At 41.0% G+C, this 22,372-nt stretch overlaps 1 protein-coding gene across 7 annotated transcripts in view; it reads right to left on the reverse strand.

The window, feature by feature from the left end:
* Nucleotides 1-667: 667 nt before the first annotated feature.
* LOC132380011 (zinc transporter ZIP11-like) overlaps nt 668-22,372 on the reverse strand; it is a 795,493-nt gene continuing 773,788 nt past the window's right edge. For all 7 annotated transcript variants that reach the window (XM_059948461.1, XM_059948456.1, XM_059948455.1 and 4 more), the window contains 3 exons: nt 17,196-17,294; nt 10,553-10,711; nt 668-7,237 (listed from right to left, as the gene is read on the reverse strand). In XM_059948461.1, the coding sequence (XP_059804444.1) occupies nt 7,159-7,237; nt 10,553-10,711; nt 17,196-17,294 (337 nt within the window). In that variant the 3' untranslated portion in view covers nt 668-7,158. The remainder of the gene's footprint in view (nt 7,238-10,552; nt 10,712-17,195; nt 17,295-22,372) is intronic.

Consider the following 22,372-nt stretch of genomic DNA (forward strand, 5'->3'; position numbering starts at 1 on the left):
AATCAGCCAAAAGCAGAAACGGAACTAGTACACATCATAAACCTGAACTGGAGTCCAAATCTACAAGGTGTGGTGATTAGACCTTGCTCCAGCACATTTCTCTTGCAGCATCGAGGGAGAGAGAAATCACTCAAGCTCAAAGACCTCAAGTGCAGAATGCAAGAGGCAGAGAGCGTCTGCCACGTGCAGACGACCTCCTCCAGCAGCAGCGAGTGAGAGGCTGGTAGACGGTGCTGATCACTCGCTTGTCCTCTGCACCCGCTGTGATGATTTCAATCTTCGCTGGCGCTTTAAACTGTGAGGTCTGCAGCTGATCCCGAATCCTGGCTTCCTGGCCTCCATCCTGCACGTTTTCCTATGGAACCCTCTTGGAAACAGCAAAGCACCAGATGGACCAATGCTTAAACGACTAGTGAAACGTCAATAACATGCGTGGGAAACTCAAAGACTTCAGTTTATTAGGTTTCTTGTGACCGGTTAGAGGCTTAGGAGTGTGACTTGGTGAGCAAGGTTTGTGCAATTTATATCAGGCAATAGAATAAACCTGCATTGTTTAAAGATTCTTAAATGTACTGATGGTATCTTTAAATGTCAAATGCTAGAACAAGGAAACATCTCATTATGAATTTGATATTTTGTATTAAGAAAAACACATCCAATGGAGATCAAAGTTCAAAAGTTCAAAATAAATTTATTACCGAAGTACATATATATCACCATATACAACTCTGAGATTCATTTTCTTTTGGGCAAGCACAACAAATCCATATTAAAATAATAACCAAAATAGAAGCAGTAAAACACTGCACCAACTTGGGCATTCAATCAGTGTGCTAAAAACAACAACCACTGCAAACACAAAAGAAAGAAATAATAATAATAAATGAATAAGCAATAAATATCTGGAACATGAGATGAAGAGTCCTTGAAAGTGAGCCCATAGGTTGTGGGAACAGATCAGTGATGGGGGAAGTGAAGTTATCCCCTTTGGCTCAAGAGCCTGATGGTTGAGGGGTAATAACTATTCCTGAACTTGGTGGTGTGAGCCCTGAAGCTCCTATACCTGAGAATCGTCTATGGATAGGAACAACTTAACTGAGGATAAACAGAACTTCCAGCTTTGCAGTGATTATACCCAGATCAGCTTGAGCAAATAAGTGCATTTCAGTAGCCGGATCAGCAGACTGAGTGGATGTAGATGGAACTGTTGGTGTACTCGCTGGATTTTCCATATAAATAGGCAGAAAACTCTGGGTGTTGAGCCTGCAATGTGCCAAGGTGCATTCTCAGTGGGTGAGGCCCTATGCCAGGAAAACATGTTTTAGGCATTAGCCTCATTATCTAAATGGCTGCTGAATGGAAGGAGGAATCTCCACCATTTGGCAGGAGACCGCACTTTGTGTTTTGCACAATTATCGTCCTTTGGGTTACAGGTCATCATTTTCTTTTTTGAAATGTTAGTTTATGTAAAGAGTCACCTATGGCATGATGGTTGCTGTTAAGTGCACGTCTTCTGGTCTGGCACCAGGCCAGAGTAGGTATCTATTTACTTTCGCCTGGAGGGACAAATATTCAAGCATGGGTACTTCTACAGCATTACGTATATAATTACTTCAATTTAAGAGCAATAAAATATACTGATGCATCTAGATTAGAGTACTTCATCACAAAATTTATATAAACAACAGAAGCATGTATATACAGAAAGGCGACGGGAAAAAAGGCCAGAATGAAGCATGAAGGTTCCTGCTCCCATCAGAGTGGAGCCAGGCCAACACCACCAGATTCAAAAACAGTTTCCTTCCCCAAGCAATTGTGGCTGATCAGCACCCACACCCACTATCCCATCTCACTGCACCCACACCTGCACTACCTTATCATTTCATGTCAGAGTCACCTTATGTACAAAGACTTCGGTGCCTAGCATCACTTCATGGATAGACAATCAATATATGTACCTAAGATATCTTATGTATTGAAATTTATTGTCCTTTTTGTGCTGCATTGAATCTGGAGTAATAATTACTTCATTGTCCTTTACACTTGTGTAATGGAAATGATGTTAAACATTAAACATTAAGAGAATATTTCATGGGCATCAGGCAACTCAGCAAACTAACAATGGGAGATGAGGAACATGAAAATAAAGTAAAATTTCTCCCATGACAAATGAGCAGTGATTCAGTTGAAGACAGAGACTATATGGCACAACTGTCATTGCAATACGTGGCTGAGGACATTAGTTTACTCATAAGCTATTGGCTTATTTCATCAGATAAATCAAATTCCATTTTAATACTATAAGGAATAAAAACAGAAAATGTTGCAAACACTCAGGTCAGATGGTGGAAAGAGTTAAAAACTTACAGCATTATCATACGCTTCTGCTTTTTAAAATGTTTGCAAGGAAATTAAAAATTACAGAAGATTAAAGATTAACTTTATGTCACACATGTACGTCAAAACATTGAACATGTAGCGAAATACTTTGTTTTCTTTCAATAACCCACACAGCCTAAGGATTGTTCTGGGGCACTTTATAAGGCATTGCTCAGATCGCATTTGGAGTAATATAAGCAGTTGTGGGCCCCATATTGAAGAAATCTTTATGATCAGGGTCTTGTGAAGTCATGGTAACAAGTGGTGTATGACTGTATGAGCAGCTGGTGCATATCACAAGACCTGCTTATACAACCACTGATGCCAGGCAGACAATCTCTTAAGGGTATTGATAATAGCGGGGGTCACCTGTCTCGTAAGGTCACTGCCCAGAAGAAGGCAATGGCAAACCACCTCTGTAGAAAAATTTGCCAAGAATGATCATGGTCCTGACACCATGATTGCCCACATCATCCGACATGGCACATCATGGTGATGATAATCTAAGAAAGGATGTCCCTGGCATTGGAGAGGGTCCAGAGGAGGTTTAAGAGAATGATCACAGGAATTAAAGGACAGGAGTCCTATGTGAAATTTGTTTGGAAGGCGAAAGATAACTCAATTTCTGTAAGAGTCTGGATTTGTCTCTGACTGCAGATACTCTCCACTGGCCAGCAGCTTACATTATTCCTTCACTTCCCCAGTCACTGAATAAGGACCTGAAGAAGGGAACGGAAAGCGTCCAAAACAAGAGCTAATAAAAGTAGACTGTGTACACAGACACACTGGAACAATCGGTACCAGACTGCAGACTACAAGCAATAAGTGAGAAAGGAAGGAAGTGCAGCTTCAAGTTTTATTCCTGGGCTGACCTGCCAAGTACTTGTTAAGATTTAGAAGTGTTCTGGCCCTCACATCCTCAGCTCAATACCATTACCACTTCTTTTCATTCGCCCGTGCATCTGACTGAGTTTAAACAAAGGCGCTGCAAACAGCTCTGGCAAATGAATTCAAGAGAAAGTATTCCCCTATATACGGAGAATATAAATATTAAGGGAAGTCTGGAGAGATAAGGTGTGGGTTCAGATCGATGAGACTAGGCAGAAGACCAGATTGGCATGGACTAGGGCCTTTGTGTCACAGTGCTCTATGATGCAATAAAGGTAAAATTGTAATGAAAACTGGCTTGGGCCATCCTGGATTCATTTGCGCTTTCTTCCAGCTATCCAAACTGTTTTCACGTACAACAGTGTCCTTAGCTTGGCTTTTTTCAGTTCCTCAATAAGAAACAAATATTACCACAGATACTTGTATAAGGGGTTTGTATGATTCAACACTTTCATTGTTTCAGAAATCACTGCTATCTTAAGAATCTGACACAGTCCATGCCCTGAATCCTGAGATACTCATTATAAAAGCTAAGTTCACCTTTACATTGGTTCTGCCAGTCTGTGTCTGTACCCTGAAACTGTTTATGCCAGGGAGCTATTGATTAAACCAGAAGTTAATAGCAGCAATAGAAATAAAAGCAAATCAATTTAGAAATGATGGGAGTCTATCAGGGATAAAGATACTGAGTTTACATCTTACAGAATTGGGATATCTTTTGTCCTCTGTTATAACTGATATCAAAGACTCTGCTCCTCTAGCATAATTCACAATGAATTTAGTGTTTAAATTCAGAGTTACTTTGGAAGAAAACATGTCACGAAAGTAAGCCATCCTGATAATTGTCCTTTCAACCTGAGCAGCACATAGTGATGATACTGATAACACAACAACATTAGCTGGTTGCATTAAGATTGCTTATCATTTTTAAAATAATTCAAGACAAAGACACAAAAGCCCTTCAAATTAAAAGGTTATATTGAAAAACTTCATGCTGGCACAGATTTAGAGCAACAGCTCCCTGATTGAAGCAGGCCAGGCAGCATCTATAGGAAGAAGCACTGTCGACGTTTCGGGCCAAGACGAAGGGTCTCGGCCCAAAACGTCGACAGTGCTTCTTCCTATAGATGCTGCCTGGCCTGCTGTGTTCCACCAGCATTTTGTGTGTGTTGCTTGAATTCCCAGCATCTGCAGATTTCCTCGTGTTTGAGCTTGCTGATTGAAGCCATTTGAGGAGATTCCTGAAATCAAAAAATTCACTTTATGTCCGCCTTTCTCCAGCCCAAGCTTCATAATATCACTGTATGCCAGAGCAACAGAGACTTTGATATCAGTTATAACAGAGGACAAAAGATATGATAATTCTGTGACATGTAAACTCGAAAGCTTTGTCCCATCATTTCTAAATGGATTTGATTTCCTTTATTTCTATTGATGCTATTCTGGTTTAATCAATAATTCCCTGGCATGAACACTGACCGGCAGAAACAAGTGATATGCCCAGTAGCAGTAACATGAATTCATCCTGCTTTCTACAATAGCTCGAAGTTCACACTGGACTTAAAAAAAAGCTTTGGTATGTGTGTGTTTGTGTGTCCACCTATTCTCCCACCATGTCTCTCTCTGAGCCGTCCCTCTACCGTTAATGAACTGCACTTACTGCAGTCTTCAGCCAGCACCATGGTTTTGAAGGCAGCTGCTTATCATATTACAGTTACAAATATAGTTGTAAACACGGTAAATGCTCCCCATGACCTAAATATTTGGGCTACGTGAAATAGTTGAATGTTAAATTCTGAAATCAGAATTACCTTCCTTTAGAAAGTGAAGCCGTACCTGCCAGTTAGAGTGATTCATAGTGTGGCACTGTCAGGAAGCAACACTCCAAAAACAATATCATTTGAAAACGTTTCTCAGGGAGAGGGCGGAAACTTCCAAATGCTTGTTAACCTTAGACCCTCGTACTCTCAAGGTTACAAAGTTTAATCATTATAATTTATTCCGAGTCGCCAACAAGCTTCTTTTCCTTTTTGTTGCAGTGCCAACTAATTCGTGCCAAAACAATATCTTTCAATGCCCTTTTTATAATTCACCTCATTACTGTAGTTATATATTTACTTCAAAACAAACATGACATTGTATGCCTAAGTGCTGTTTAAAGTGAGCAGCGGGCCAAAAGGGCACTGATGTCAAGTTCTGCAAATGGGTGTGTGAGTATGGCACAAATACAGTTAATACACTGGCCCATTGTATTCAATGGGAAAGGCTCTCGGCAACGCCAGGTTCTGGCTGTCATGAGTTGTATTTGAAGTTTACTTTCTTTTGTGCGGGCCATGGGAAAGACTTTGTCCCAGAGTTTACTGCATCCTTCTAAGTTATTCGACATCGGTTGTGATACTTGAAATTGCGCTGCATTTGAGATATTCTCCACCTCTATTTGTTTACTAATAAAAGGATAAATTTACTAATAAAAGAGAGTCTGTATAGCAGAATATTCTACATCATTCTACCAGGCATTTTTGCAGGGTCTAGTAAATGGTCACAGAAATCAGTGCAGCACCATTCTCCCTTTGGAGACATCTCAAGATTCAAGATTTAAGATTGTTTATTGTTATCCTGAATGTAAAGGAGAATGAAATGATTATTATTCCTGATCTGATCCGGATTCAGAGTTTCAATCATTTCTATAACAGCATTTTCTCAGTAACGCAGCCTCAACACTGGCAATATACTGCATTTATACCAAAATTCCTTTTGATCTAGTTGACTTAGATTTGTAGCTGATACAACATGATTTGGCCTGACTTTGTTTTAAGAAATCTGCAATTATTCTTCATTGCACCCTAATTTAAGATTGTATGACTGCAGATAAAGTGTGCTGAAAGGAAACAATACTGATTTGTTCTCTCAGTGAGTTACAAAAATTAGCAGTGGCCTAAATAAATGTCAAAGTCTTTGTCATATTTTTGAATTAAGAAAGCATATGGCTCCAAATCCACGAAGGTACATTTCACCATACCCCTTGGTGTCTGCTAACAGACTCTTTGGTGGCAATAAATAGATTACATTACTGCAAACAATGCTCCGCACTTCAAATCATTTCAGAAATCACAAAATGTCAAAATAGGTGATACAGACTATCCCAAGGCTGCTGTAACTGAGATTGTTTGTTGAACCTAACATCAGAACGAAGGGCGGCAAAGTGTTTCAGTTGCATTTTGTCAAATGTACACTTAACAGATTAACGTATGTTGTATCTTTTTACAGTTCTTCATTGATTCTATTGTGTTTCTTTGTACTTGCAAGGAAACAAATCTCAGGGTGTATATGATTACATATATGTACTTTGATAATAAATTTACTTTGAACTTGGAGTACAAGTAAAATCTTTCAAAATATCTGTTCAGCTTGTGATGTAACACCAGTTATCATTCAATGGGTGATTATAACTGCATAGTGGCATTATTCTACTTCACAATTGTCAATTACAAATTATCAGCCTATTACTAATCTGAGTTTACGCTGATAAATATCCAGCTTTGATACTGTTTTCTGAATCTATTAATGAAAGCTGGAACTGAAATAAAACCTCATTACAAACAGACATTGAGTTTCAAATTTTGGAAAACCCGCAAAAACCAGAAACAAATGTAAAATGATCCCTGGCCCAGATTACTGAAAAGGCTCAATTTCCAATTATTGCCCCAGACAAGAAGTCAACGTTATTTCCCACTGAGATCAAATTATGTGTCAATCTAGATATGTGTATTCAGCTTACTGGACTTCTGCTGACATCACAATCTGTTACAGGGGAAAAAAAGGAATTTGTAATGAAGAAAATAATGTTCCCGAAGTAATTTCTTCAGATTAAAGGTACTGTGCATCTTGAGATTAGCCAAGGCCCACATCGAGCGACATCATCAAGACGAAGCCTATGATGGAGGTCCAGGAGACCAGCTTTCCATTCCCACTGGAAACAAGAGCAAGGTACAGTCAGTTTTCCTTTCAACTGATTCAGTGATCAATAATTTTAATGGCTTTAGAATAATTTGGTAAATTGGAATGCATTCAGTATGTCTCTTTGCCTAAACAATATGATCAAAACCTGAAATAATGATGTGTGTTTTAGTTATTTCCCTTTGAATGGTGTTTAAAGTTGCTTCACTAATATATAAAATGCACTAATAAGATTTTTGCTAACACACCTAATGTTGCACCACTGATACGCCACTTTGCAATTGTCAATGTATCCAAGGTCCACTGTCCCAAGGAATCACTTACACAGAGGGAATATTATGAGGACAACTCACTGACATTTGGAATTATGACACTGAGCCAGTCAGCTGTTCAGCAACTTGCAGACCTTGGCGGTGCGGCTAGCATTCAGGCAACCAAGCGGCTTCCTGTGATGATGAGGGAGAAATAGAGCTCCTGAAATGTCCTTTCAACCCTAATCCACCTTAAGAAGAGCTGACATAGTGAAATGGGGCAATGCTACAATGGCTAAGGCCTATGGAGGCAGACCTGACTTGACCACGATTTGAGGAGAGTCCGTTAACAGTTTCAGATCTTGCCAAGGCCAACACTGGAGCCATCAATGGAATTAATCTGACTTTGGTGAATGGACACAAGAAGAATCAGATTTGGCATGAAATACATCTGCACTAGATTTCCATAAAGTGCTGTGCAGCAGCAAACACAGGGAGATCAATTTTTTTTTTAATGAGCATATATCTCAAAGGCTGGGGATCCCAACATTTTTTATGCCATGAAGCCCTACTTTTAACTGAGGGGGTCCACAGATCCCATGTTGCTCTAAGGGAATGAAAATTGAACAACTCTGTTTTTTCTAAACGTAATTCCGAAACAGCTCTGTGGTCTTCACCCACTGCTGCATTATCAGCTGTGAGAGACTCCATGTATTCTGGAAGAGCAGGGAATCTAAAATATCAGCCCAGGTATTGGTGCTTGAACACAGCAGTGCAACTGATACCAGCAAAAGGCAGAATACAGAACACAATAAAACACTGCTCTGTGCCTTCGAGTAAAGTGCACTAAGTGGCCGTAATAAAAGCCTGCAGCTGAGAACATTTTGCCCATGCACACACATCTGGCCAGGAAAAGGCCTTTGATGTGGCAAAGTTCAAAGGGGAGAACAAAATGGAAGTTTCTCTAAAAAGAAATTGCACCTTTAAGTAATTGGGACCCAGCTGTCAATTACAGAGGACTCTGAGGAAGGAAAATCTTATACTTTGTACCAACTTAATGAGAGCAGCCAAGTAAGAGTTGCACAGAGCTGTGGGAGTCCTAAGCTGACTTACACCGGACTTGGAACTTGAACCAGTGACAAAATAAAACTAAATTGAACAGAGAACACAGTTGAACAGTAAAACTTCTTTCATTCAGTGCAATTGACTTAGCACGTCTGCATTATTTTGGGGATAAAATTACAGACTGTCCGTAGAAGCCTTGTTGATCCATATTGTACCACTTTGTTGCTCAGTATATTAGAGATGAAATAAATTTGTATATCTACGCCATTGTTGAAATCATTCATGAATTGGCGGTGTGTTGGAGGCAATTATTCAATTGTGAAGTTCTGCTGTTGCTTAAGAAACAATTAAATGTTGCTTAAGTTGTGACACATCACCTGAACAACTTCAATAAATCTTTACCAGACTGAAATGTTCATTTGCTTTTGTTCATCTGACAAATGAGCTCCATCTGAAATATAAACCTGTTATTTCTTCTTACAGATTCTGTCAAACCTGACAGAAGTAAACAGGACAAAAGGAAGCCATTTGTCCCACCTTGCCAATGCCAACAATTAGTTCTGTTCCCTTGCTCTCTTCCCATTTATAAAGTTACTTTGAATGTTATTAAATGTGCTTTTATCATCCTTTCAGGTGGTGCAGTTTAGATGTTAATTTAATGCAGAGGAATAAAACCTCTTTTCACCTTGCCTTAAATGCTTAAACAACATCTGACCAAATTCTTTGCTGGTGGGGACGGATTCTCTCATTCATCAAATCCCATCATGATTCAGAATATCTTTGTTAGATCCCTTGAACTCTCCAACAACCTCCTTCTCAACACAACTGGCATTCCTCATCTCTGCCACCATCCATTCTTGTCCTAGATCTGCTATAAATTTCCAGCTCATTGAGACTGAAGGCTCCTTTGTTTATAATCAACATAAAACAGTACAGCACAGGTCCACAATGTTGTACCGAGCCAGCAAAAAAAATATTTAAAAAAAAAGAAAAAACTAATCTCTCCTAACTATACAATGTCCATATCTCTCCATCTTTCTCATATTCATGTGCCTATCTAAACACCTTTTAAAAGCCTCGAATATATTTGCTTCGACCACTTCTCCAAATATTGCATTCCAGGTATCCACAGCTCTCTGAGTAAAAACTTGCTCCTCACGTCCCCTTTGAACCTACCCCCTCACACCTTTAATACATGTCCTCAGGTATTAGAAATACACAGAACAAAGAACATAGAAATCTACAGCATGCTGCAGGCCCTTTGGCCCACAATGTTGTGCCGACCATGTAACCTAGTGTCTACCATGGGAAAAAATACTCCCTATCTACTCATTCGATGCCTTTCATAATCTTATGAACATCTATCAGATCTCCTCTCAGCCTCCACCGCTCCAAAGAAAACAAGTTTGTCCAGCCTCTCGTGATAGCACGTGCCCGCTGTTCCAGGCAGCATCCTAATAAACCTCTTCTGCACCCTCTCCAAAGCCTCAGCTTCCTTCCTATAGTGGGGCGCCCAGAACGATGTGCAATACTCCAGATGTGTCCTAGTCAGAGTTCTAAAAAAGTAAGAACACAGTCTCCTGCCTTTTGGACTTAATGCCTCAACTAATAATAGCAAGCATTCCATAAGCCTTCTTAACCACCCTATCGAACTGTGTCGTCGCTTTCATGGAGCAATGAACTTGGGCCCCAAGAGCTCTCTGCTCAACAACACTGTTCAGGGTCTTGCCATTAACGGTGTACCTTTTCCTTGCACTTGCCCTACCAATGCCTCACATATATTTGGGTTAAACTCCATCTGCCATTTCTCTGCCCATAACTGCAACTGATCTATACTGTGCTGTATTCAACCTTTATCTGATCATTATAATGATCCTTCTGCTGGTGAATTTCCAGTATTTCTGTATTTATATCAGAATTCCAGAGTTTGCATACCTTTGCTTTTGACTGGTTAACTGGGAAAGACAACAGTGAAAGTGCAATGAAGTTACAAGGCATTATTTGGCTCTCACCTGAGTTGAGCTTCAGGAATGATGTCATCAATTACAACGTAAACCATGGCACCAGCTGCAAAAGCCAAGGCGTAGGGCAGCAGTGGCTCGGCAAGGACAACTGCAAAGGCACCAATTACTCCCGCCACTGGCTCGACCATGCCACTTAACTGGCCGTACCTTTACAACAGGAGAACAAGTCGAGTTAGCAAAATGAAATGTTAGGTGAAAGTTTAGGCGTGACAATTAGACAGAAGCAACATTGTGGTTATATATAAAATAATGAAAGTGGCTGGACAGAGTGGATAGTGGTGGAGAGGTCAAGGATGAGAGGTCATAGGTACAAAATAAAGGGGAAAGGAAAGCACAGAATCAGCTTTATTGTCACTGATGTATGGCATGAAATTTGTTGTTTTGTGACAGTACAGTGCAATACATAAAAATAACTTAATATATGAGTTGCAACAAGAAATACTATATAATTAAACAAATACGTCATGCAAAGAGAGAGCAAAATAATAAGGTAGTGTTTGTGGGTTCATGGACCATTCAGGAATCTGATGGCGAATGGGAAGTAGCTGTTAAAAAGCTTTCCTTTTATGCGTTGGAACTGGAATGCAACTCCTCTGTGGTCACTGAGGTCTTCGAATAAACATACAATGAAGAAAAAAATTGCAAAGTTATGGAGAAGGAGCCAGGGATGAAACTAATGAGTTGCTTTGGCAAATAGCTGGCATGGACACAAGGGTTCAAATGACATCCAGCCCATTCTAAGCAAGGACACCAAATCTCACTTTGAGTTTTGATACATTTATAGCTTTCATGAGCTCCATGTGATTAAAAGCATTTTCATCAAGTATCCCTCTGGCCTTGGGTTTGACTCTATGGGATTGGATTGCCAGATTTGATATCATTGAATCCATCAATTCATTTGTACTGTAGGTTTTTGCAAATAAAATAAAGTGAGGTGTTTTATTTTTTAATAAATCTGTAATACATTTTATTGAACTCCAAAACATAGACACAAAATTGCACTAAAAATCCTTATGCAACAACATTATCACATCAGACCAGCCTCTTAAAGCGAAACCCCAACTCAATGTCAATGGTTGTGAATTATATACATTTGTCCCAATTACGCTACCCTACAGAACTCTCAATTATCTTTGTCTCTTAATTTACTGGGAATATTTTGATACTTTTCTTTTTTTCAAAAATCTTTTTTGACATATTTTTAGTGGTACATTTTAGAATGGAGGGAATGCAGAATCTGAACACTAAGAAGTGGGACTTTGATCTCAAAATTGGTTACTCTTCATAGATTCCTGTCTGTACGATACAGGCACCCCATCATCCAAAAAGCTGGGGAAATTCAGCAGGTCAGAAAACATCCATGGGAGGATCCCTATTTAGACACTGCCTGAGATAATGAGTTGCTTCAGCATCTTGTGTGTTGCTCCAGATTCCAGCATCTACTTTCTCTTGTGTTGGGATATATTAATCTTCTGGATGACACACTCTTTGACTAGTCACTAATGGGAGGACCTTCAACTGCTGGACTTCATAGAATCTATTCCCAACTCTTAAAAATCATTTTCAAAACCTTCTACACAGCCAAACTATTATCTCTCCTCCTATCCTCCCTAATCTTTGCAAGTCACCAGTCAGTGATAATGCTGGTGGCTGGCTGACTCACCTCAAGGGTGAGGAAGGGAGAAACCAACAATTGCAACGGAGGGTTGGACACTTCTGTTTCAATCAGTCCCTCAGTGACACAGTAGATACAGTTGGCGTATGGCCAAGTGGCTAAGGTGTTGGTCTAGTAATCTGAACGTCGCTAGTTCAAGCCTCAGCTGAGGCAGCGTGTTGTGTCCTTGAGCAAGATACATAACCACACACTGGTGCTCTGCGACAACACTGGTGCCAAGCTGTATGGCCTAGTGCCCTTCTCTTGGACAACATCAGTAGCATGGAGAGGGGAGACTTGCAGCTTGGGCAACTGCCGGTCTTCCATACAACCCTGCCCAGGCCTCAGTCAACATCAAAATCGATGGACAGCCGAAGAGAGAGAGAAAGAAGAAGAGTGACAGTTGCTGCATCATAGCTCCAGTGATCTGTGTTCAATCCTGACCTCAGATGCTATGGCTGTTCATCAGTCTTCACCGAAGATATCAGGTGCGCTAATTTCAAATAACAGGGAAAGACTTGTAAAAGTCCCAATCATCAGGAGGATAAAGTATTAGAGAAACTCATGGGGATAAAGACAGATAAATCACTGGGACCCCATGGTCTGCACCCAATCGTTTTCGAGGAGGTGGAGGAAGAGATAAAGTTTTTTTTAAACCAGTAAATTCTGAGATTAGCAGAAGACTGGGAAAGAGCCAATGTGACTCGTTGTTCTAAAAGGGAGGAAGACAGATTGAGGGGGAACTAGTCAATAATTAGACCACAGGCCGAGGGATGTTTTCCCGTGCAGTAGTGTTCCATAACTCTGAGGCAGAGATACAGGAAATGTGGATGACCGAAGCAGTAGGTTTGATAAAAAGTGTTTCGATGAAGGGAGAACATTGCAAAATGCACACTAAAGTGAAGAGAGGAAAGGAAAGCAGCAGAAAAAGTTAAAATCCAAAAAGCAGCAAGCACCCCCAGATCATTGGGCTGGCCAGGGTTTGAAATTGGGGAAGTCAGGTGACATTTGTAGCTAAAAGTAACAGTCCTGTTGACAGTGTAGATGGAGCACTGTTGAAGGATGTCAAAGAAAAGGTGCTGGAGGGATCTTCTCAGAATGGGTACGCAGCTACCACTGAATGTTGATGAACAGCAAATATAAAAGAAACAGGGATACACTTCTTCAGATGGTCCCAGGAAAGGAAAGGATTTGTTTTAGTCGGGGTGCTAAGGGGCACAGAGATCTGTTCCACCTCCACGGACTAAATTTTACAGGGATGCAGATGGCCACTCCAGGAGATTGAGATTAAATCGGAGGAAGATTGCTCCAGAAACAAGTGCAAACACGCTAGTTGGCTAAAATAAATCTCTCTCGTGCCATTACAGCATAAAAACAGAGTGAGAGACAGTGGCTGATAGGAATTATCAAGGAGCTCAGCATCTGGAGATAACACTAAGTATCTGCAAAGAAACCTGTTTTCTGTTGCTGCACTAGCCACTCAAGAGTGATGACATGTGATCAAAGCAGGCTGTGTTGAAAAGAAAAAGTTTTATCACACAAAAAAAAACAGATTTGCTTGGGAAGGAGACACAAAGTTAACTGCCAATAAGATAAGACAAAATAAAAACATGGCAAAGCCGGAGGTTTTGGACTATTAACAACACAATACTTTTAGCTTTTTTTTAGCAGCAATCGAAACACCGAATCCTCCCAATTCAATATGCCTGATTTGCTATTGTCCGTTCTTTTATATGCATGAGGATTATTTAGTGACAGACCTCCCAGGGCACCTGAAGGGAAGTTTATCTCTTTTTAAAGTTTTTGCAGAGAATACAAGAACCAATTGTGCAATTGTGTACAGCCAAGAGCGAGCCACCCACATTGCCAGATCTGGGGCACATGGTCTGCTGTTGGCTGGTATGTGTGGCTGAAGGCAATGGGTCCAGCTGATAGCTCTGAATTGTAAAATCAGTCTGTCTTTCTGCAGCACACTGCCCTTCTTCAAGGTACTGTGCATTACTGTACTCTTCTGGAAATTGCTCCTGAGTGCTATACATTAGAAAACTCATGCAAAATGCTGGAGGAACTCAGCAGGTCAGGCAGCGTCTGTGGAGATGAATAAACGTTTGGCATTTCAGGCCGAGACCCTTCATCCAGGTCTGGAAAGGAATGGAGTAGAAGCCAGAATAAGAAAGTGGGGAGAGGGGTGAGAGTACTAGGTAGAAAGTGATAGGTGAAGGTAGGTGTGTGGGGGAGGGGTTGAAGTGAGATACTGGGAGGTGATAGGTGGAAAAGGTAAGGGCTGAAGTAGAAATCTAATAGGAGAGGAGAGTGGACCATGGGAGAAAGAGGTGGGGCACTGGGGAGGAGGAATGGAGAATGAAAGAAGAGGGAAAGGGAGGGGGAAAAATTACCACAAGTTAGAGAAATCTATGTTTGTGCCATCAGGGTTGGAGGTTACCTAGACAGAATATGAAGTATTGCTCTTTCATCCTGAGAGTGGCCACATTGTAGCGGTAGGGGAGGCCATGGACTGACAATTTGGACTGGGAATGGGGATTGGAATAAAAATGGTTGGCCACTGGGAAATCCTATTTGCAAAGAATGCACAACAGCTCCTCTACTTCCTCAGGAGTCTCTAGTGATTCAGCATGACACCAAAAACTTTGACAAACTTCTCTCGGAGTGTAATAAGACATAGGAGCAGAATTAGGCCATCTGGCCCATCAACTCTGCTCCGCCATTCAATCCTGGCTGATCCTTTTATTTTCTCCTCCTCAAACCCAGTTCCCAGCCTTCTCCCCATAACTTTTGACAAGACCATAAGACATACGAGCAGAATTAGGGATTAAAATAGAGAGTGTATTGACTGGCTGCATCATGGCCTGGTATGGGAACACCGATGCCTTTGAATGGAAAATCCTACAAAAGGTAGTGGATTTGGCCAAGTAAATCAAGGGTAAAACCTTCCCAACTATTGAACACATCTTCATGAAACACCGTCATAACAAAGCAGAGTCCGTCATCAACGATCGTCACCACCCAGATCATGCTCTTTTCTCACTGTTGTCATCAGGTAGAATGCACAAGAGCGTCACTGTTCACACCACCATGTTCAAGGACAGGTACTACCCCTCAACCATCAGGCTCTTGAACAAAAGAGGATAACTACACTCATCTACTGAGACGTTCCCACTCTTTAACTTGTTGTCTTCAATGCTCTATTTGATCTTTCACTGATCCTGTTGCATATTTGCTGAGTATGCCCGCGGGAAAATGAATCTCAGAGTTGTGTGTGGTGACATATATGTACTATGATAATAAAGCTTACTTTGACTTTGACTCTTTGAGCAAAGTGTTTCCCTCCCCTCCCAGTCTACTCATTCCAAAAGCTAAGCTGTGAAATTGGCTCCAGCAGATTTGTTCAGATCTCAAAACCTGAAGTAGTATCTCATTCAGCCAATATATTCTGTCTGTGTAATGTTTATTCATTTGTTCCCAGGACATAGATGAAGTGGGGGCCAAATACATCAGCTGGTTGCCCTCAGAATGTGGTGGAGATGGTGGTGGCAGCTGGTACTATTGGACTATTGACATACTCTTGACAATGAGGTTCAATTCAGGCTGAATATCTCATGCACTTTGTTACACAACACTCTTCATACTCACAGCTCAGAAAGCCTCGCAGTTTTAAAAATTTCATCTTTTACATGCTATGTTCTGAACTAGATTCTGACAGATGATGATGGTTCCATCTGTCAAAATGAAGCCAAATGCATTCCAGTGGAAGACTATTAGTTGAAGTTATCTCATGGGACTGTAATTCATTTCTGCCATTCTAGACATGTTCAGGTTGAACACTTTCAGAACTGTTCCAAGTGTAACACTGATCATAAGAATCCACTCAGATGGAACAAAATGCATCTTCCAGACACTAGGCTGATTTGTGATGACAGGATTTCAAAGGGAATTGCTAACATTTGGCCTTTCCCATGAACCTAACCAGGACTTGCTAAATGGGAAATGCAGCCACATCCTTAACTCTGCTCTGTCGTTGTGGTCTATTGGAGGACCACAGTCCTGAATGGATATCGCTCTTATAGAACATAGAACACAGAAATTTACAGCACATTTCAGGCCCTTCAGCCTACAATGTTGTGCTGACCATGTAACCTACTCTAGAAGCTGTCTAGAATTTCCCTCTATTTTTCTAAGCTCCATGTACCTATCTAAGAGGCTCTTAAAAGACCCTATTGCATCTGCTTCAACCACCACCTCCAGCAGTGCACTCCACGCACCCACCACTCCCTGTGTGAAAAACATTCCCTCAGTACCTATTTCCAAGCACCTTAAAACTGTGCCCCCTTGAGTTAGCTCTTGCGAGTTCCTTATCAATTATAATCGATCCCATGCATTTGAAGATGGACTCTTGGCCAGCAGAGTGGTGAGAGTGACTTTTAAAATTAATTTAGTTTCATGTTTGATTGAATTGTTCATGTGACTGTTAATTAACAGTTAATGTCTATTTTTAAAAATTATTTAACGATTTTGATCATCTATAACAACTTTATGTTTAAAAAAAAAACCCTCCCAGCTTTAATAAGAAGTGATCTGTTTCTAATTCTGCCTCTTAGCAGGGAATTAGGGTGCTATGTCTCAGAGCTAAACCAGCTGAGCACTACCTGCCACGGTAGTTTCAACAATGGGTCCTAATAGGGTCTTGACCAAATAATCAGTTAGCCAACAATTGTTATTTAAAAATAATTTCACCGTGATAGAAATGAGTAACTAGACAGTATTATCATTGCAGAGCTGAGAGTCACTTGTATCTTAACTCCCAAAACAACCACAGAAGCAAAGTAAAATATGCGAGTTCAGTGGAAGTGACTATGTTCTTTTCTTAACTCAAGGATTTTCAACTTTCTGCTTAGATTTTCAAATGGATTAAATGTATTTTATTATTTCTTCACCAACACTTATTTCCCACTTACTCACCAGAATGCCTTCCACGTGGACACTCCAGCACCACGCAATGGCAAGCTAACTGCAAGGCCTTCTGGGAAATTCTGCAGTCCAATTCCAATTGCTAGGTTCCTAGTAAGAAACAATAATAAAAAAATAAATATATCAAAGACGATGCAGAAACTGTACATTAATAATTCTGACCATGCGATTCTTAGATAAAACTTCAATTAGTTTTGCCAGATTGTAATGAAGTATAAAAGTACACGGCCTTGAAATTCTTCAATTTGTGTTGGAAAATCTCTATAATCCATCACTAAAGGAATGATCTATGGGTTACAGTGTGCTTCCTAACAATAATCTATAAAATATGATGCGCCTTCCTTGAAAATATGCTGCAAATTAGTTTTGATTACTTGCACCTAAAACGAATAAAATATGGCCAATGAACCACTGGCGTGACCTAAAAAAGGCCGACTTGTGTTTTCTGCACCCATTCATATTGTGAATCAAAATGCGAAACCAGAATTCCCAACGACTGAAACAATTGGTCTGACTGACTGCCAAATTAATCATAACTGCTTTCTGATTGGAGACTGCGGACAAGCTGCTGAAGTGAGTTGTTCAATATTGACATGGTGCGAGATGGATTTTAAGACAAGGTTGACAGGACAGGATTCATTTGCTGTTACCACTTGCTCGGGAAATCACATCAGCTAAAGCGACGAATGGTTGAATGCCGAACTGTGGCTCATGAGCAAGTCCAAGACTCACAGATCTCATAATATCAGTGAAATATTTATCCTTGCACAGTGTTCTGAGTATAATTTTACATACTCTTTCACTCTCAGAAGCTTCTAAATATAATTGAACAATATCTAGAATATAAAAGTTGTTGGCCTACTAAGCACGGTAGTGCACTTAAAGCATCTCTGCACCATCTGCCACAGGCAGGCCAAACACTCTAATTCCGATTCCCATTCCCATTCTGATGTGTCGGTCCATGGCCTCCTCTTGTGGGAAGATGAAGCTGCCCTCAGGGTGGAGGAGCAACACCTTATATTCTGTCCGGGTAGCCTCCAACCTGATGGTACGAATATTGATTTCTCCTTCCGGTAAACAAAACTACCCTCCCCCCATCCTCTATTCCCCACTCTGATCTCTTACTTCTTCTCACCTGCCTGTTACTTCCTCTCCTCTTTCCCTTTCTCCTACTGTCCACTCTCCTCTCCTATCAGATTCTTTCTTCTCCAGCCCTTGGCCTTTCCCATCTACCTGGCCTCACCTTCTAACTAGCCTCTTTCACCTCCCATCACCGTTCTATTCAGACCTCTCTCCCCCCACCCCTTTCCTTGCAGACCTGAAAGAGGGTCTCAACCCAAAAAATCAACTGTTTACTCATTTCCATTGATGCTGCCTGGCCTACTGAGTTCCTCCAACATTTTGTCTGTGTTGCTCTGATGCTCTGGATTTCCTGCATCTGCAGATTACCACGTGTTTGTGATATAATATGTTAATTAGACAGGCTGATCAGGACACAACTTTAAAGAAAATAGCATCACTCCCTCCCACACTGGATTTCCAGACATTTCCAGTGAATTGTGGTTGGAATTTCTGGCATCACAGTTAACAAAACTCTGAGGATCAATTATAGAGTTATAGGGAAGGGTTGAATAAGGTAGGACTTTATCCCCTGGAGTACAGAGGAGTGAGGAGGATCTTACAGAGGTATGTATACAAAATCATGACAGGTATAGATAAAGTGAAAGCTTGCAAGCATTTTCCCCTCAGGTTGGGTGAGAGCAGAACCACTGGTCTGAGGTTTAGGGTGAAATGTGATACTTAGGGGGAAGATGAGGGGAGACTTCATCATTCAGAGGATGGTATGATCATGGGACGAGCTGCCATTGTAAGTGATTGATATGAGCGCAATTATAACATCTAAGAGAGGTTTAGATGGGTACATGATTGAGAGGTATAGAAGGCTATGGTCCATCTACAAGTAGATGGGGAAAGGGAGAAGGCAGGCTGGCATATACAGTACTGTGCAAAAGTCTAAGGGAATCTCAGACTTCTATGCAGTACTGCAGTGATTTTATGTACTGCACTGCACTGCTGCTGCACAACAAAAACCAATAGACATGTGAGTGGTGATAAACCTGATTCTGATATGGGTGTCTGTTGTGGGCTGACAGTGGGAAATAGCAGGCAGAGGAGGATCATGGTTGGGAAAAGGGGGAAGGGCGAGAGGAAGGAGCCTGAGTAAGGAGCCTCTGTAATGATCGATAAACCAATTGTTTGGAATCAAATGACCTTGCCTGGTATCTCAGGACTGGGTGAGGCTGCGGCCATGCCACCTCCTGCCTCTGGCGCTCCCTCTCTGCCGCATGTCCCACATCCTTCCTGCAGTGCTCCACCCATGCCACTCCCAACGTCCTTCGCTCCCGCCAGATGTGCAAACTCACTCTCCGCTCCACATTGGCAAATACAGTACTGTGCAAAAGCCTTAGGCACGTTAGCTGTATTTATATGTGCCTCAGACTTTTGAACAGTACTGTACAAGATGGGCCAAAGGCCTTTTTCTGTGTTGTAGTCCTTTGTGACTTGAATTGCTGACCAGTGCTGGACACTGGTCTTTCATGCTCTTTTACTACTTCGGTATTGTACAACAGTTTGAGAGAACACAAGCCCTCAGCAACATTCTTCCTACCATGAAATGGCCACATTTGTTCACGTTCCAATACTAAGAGACTGAGAAAATATCTGAATCAGAGGGCTTGACTTGGAAAATCAAATGGCTCTTGAATAAAGCCCCAGAGCATTGTAAATCAACAACTATTGAACTTCTAATAACAAAATTGATATAATTGCACAGGGAAAACTAACTGCAGCTCCCAAACTAAATGCTGTTTACCAGTAAATATTCACTGTTGTTCAGCTTGCTTTGCTTATCAGCAAACATCTACAAGTAACATTGAGTCGCATTGCAAATCTTCAGAATTTCAGTTCATTACAAAGAAATGTAAGAAATGCTCGTCTGTTACTGTGTAAACGGAATCCAATACATTATGTATGCAGCACTTAAAAACAAAACGGACCTTCTGTTAACCAATGGTAAAAGTGATGGCTTCAGGTTCTGTTGCTTGACATTTTATTTATTTATTGAGCTAGGCCCTTCCGACCTTTCAAGCTGTACCACCCAGCAACCCCCAGTTTAATCCTAGCCTAGTCACGGAACAACTTACAGTGACCAATTAACCAACCAGCATGTCTTTGGACTGTGGGAAGAAACTGGAGCACCTGGAGGAAACAGGGAGAACATATAAGCTCTCTATTGGCAACTGAACCCCAAGTGCTGGTGCAGTAATAGTGTAATGCCAACCGTTATGCTACTGTGCTGCCCCTAACTTTGTCAATAAACACGTGGCATGTCTCTTCTACTTCATGGACTATCAGCTCCCATGGACTATCAGAAATATTTGGGCTGTTGTAAAATGAAGGTCCTCAGGATGATGCAGAAGCAACACCAGTCTCCAGTTGAGTTTTAGATCCCTTGACCCATTGCTTCAAAGATATCTCCCTTATTCTTCTAAATTCCAACAAGTACAGTCCCAGAACCATCAAACACTCCTCATACGTTAACCCTTTCATTTCAGGGATCATTCTTGTAAACCTTCTCTGGATTCACTCCAATTCCAGGGCACATCTTTTCTTAGATAAGGGGACCAAAATTGCTCACAGTACTCCAAAATGCAGACTGACCTATGCTTTATAAAGCCTCAGTAATATAAGGTTAATGCCAGGATCCTTAGCAATGTGAAAGAAAAGAAGAATCTCGGATTCCACATCTATAGATTCCCCCAGACTTGCTGCACAAGTTGATATAGTAGTTAAGTAAGCTTATGGTCTGTTGGCCTCCATTAGTCGGAGGATGGAGGTCAAGACCTGAGAGGTAATGCACAACTCTGTAAAACTCTGGTTAAACCACACTTGGAGTACTGTATTCAGTTCTGGTTCTCACTGTTTGGATTAGAGAGCATACTTTATGAGGAAAGTTTGCGTAAACTGGGGCTTTTCTCTTTGGAGCAGAGAGAGGTGAGAGGTGATAGACATGCGTAAGTTAATAAGACTTAGGTTAATAAGAGGCACGGATCCAGTGGATAGTCAACATTTTTCTCCCATTGTGGCAATAGGTAATACGAGAGGGCACACTTTTAAGATGATTGAAGAAATGTACAGTGGGAGGTGTAAGAGGTAGCTTTTTTTATACACAGAGAGTGGAAAGTGCATGGAACATATCTGGTAGAAGCAGATATATTAGAGACATTTAAGAGACTCTTAGATAGGCAGATAGATGAAAGGAAAGTGAAGGGCTTTGAGGGAGAGAAGGGTTAGATTGATTTTGGAGTAGGTTAAAAGGTTGGCACAACATTCTGGGCTGAAGGGCCTGTACTGCAGTACACTACTCCATGTTCTGAGTTCTTTATCAATGTCAGAAAAAGTAACTACCAATAACTTTTCTCCCCAGGCCTTTCCAAAGTAGGGTGCCATCATATGCCAATAGAATTGTGGAGGGGTCACTGTAGATATTTTGGCTAGATAGCCACAGCGAATGAGGAAATTGGAAAAGAAAGAAAGGGAAGAAAGAACTGGAATCCCTGGCCAGATTTGTATATAGGCCATGTTGCTGTCTAGACAGCAGGCAAAGAATAGACGGGAAAAGTCCACACAGAGTGGAGCAGCTTGTTAAAAACATTGAGCAAGCTCATAAAGAACATCTAGTTTCAGGATCCCACGAAGGAAGTGCTGTCTTAACCTTTCACCCCTTTGGTGAATAAGCTGCTCACTGTACTTCACCCAAAAATAAAGCTGTATTTTCTGGTGCTCGGTTGTAGGTTCAAGACTGTACCCCACATAGTCAGAAACTGCAGGATATCCCAATATAGTTAGATCCATCTTTCAGATAAGAAATTAAACTGATTTCTCAGATCAACACAAAATATCCCAAATTTTCCTGGACAACACTTATCATTAAATCAGCATCTATGATCAGAGCACCACATTGCTGTTTGTGGGTTTTCTTATTTACAGCTGTGACTGTGCTTTCAAAGATTTTCTAAGTTGTCAAATGCACTCATGTCAAGAAAGATGCTACATTAATGTAATATTAAATGCATTGGAGTGGTGTTGATGATTGTGGTCTGGGAGAA

Source organism: Hypanus sabinus, chromosome 23 (genome assembly GCF_030144855.1).
Source record: "Hypanus sabinus isolate sHypSab1 chromosome 23, sHypSab1.hap1, whole genome shotgun sequence".
Taxonomy (NCBI): domain Eukaryota; kingdom Metazoa; phylum Chordata; class Chondrichthyes; order Myliobatiformes; family Dasyatidae; genus Hypanus; species Hypanus sabinus.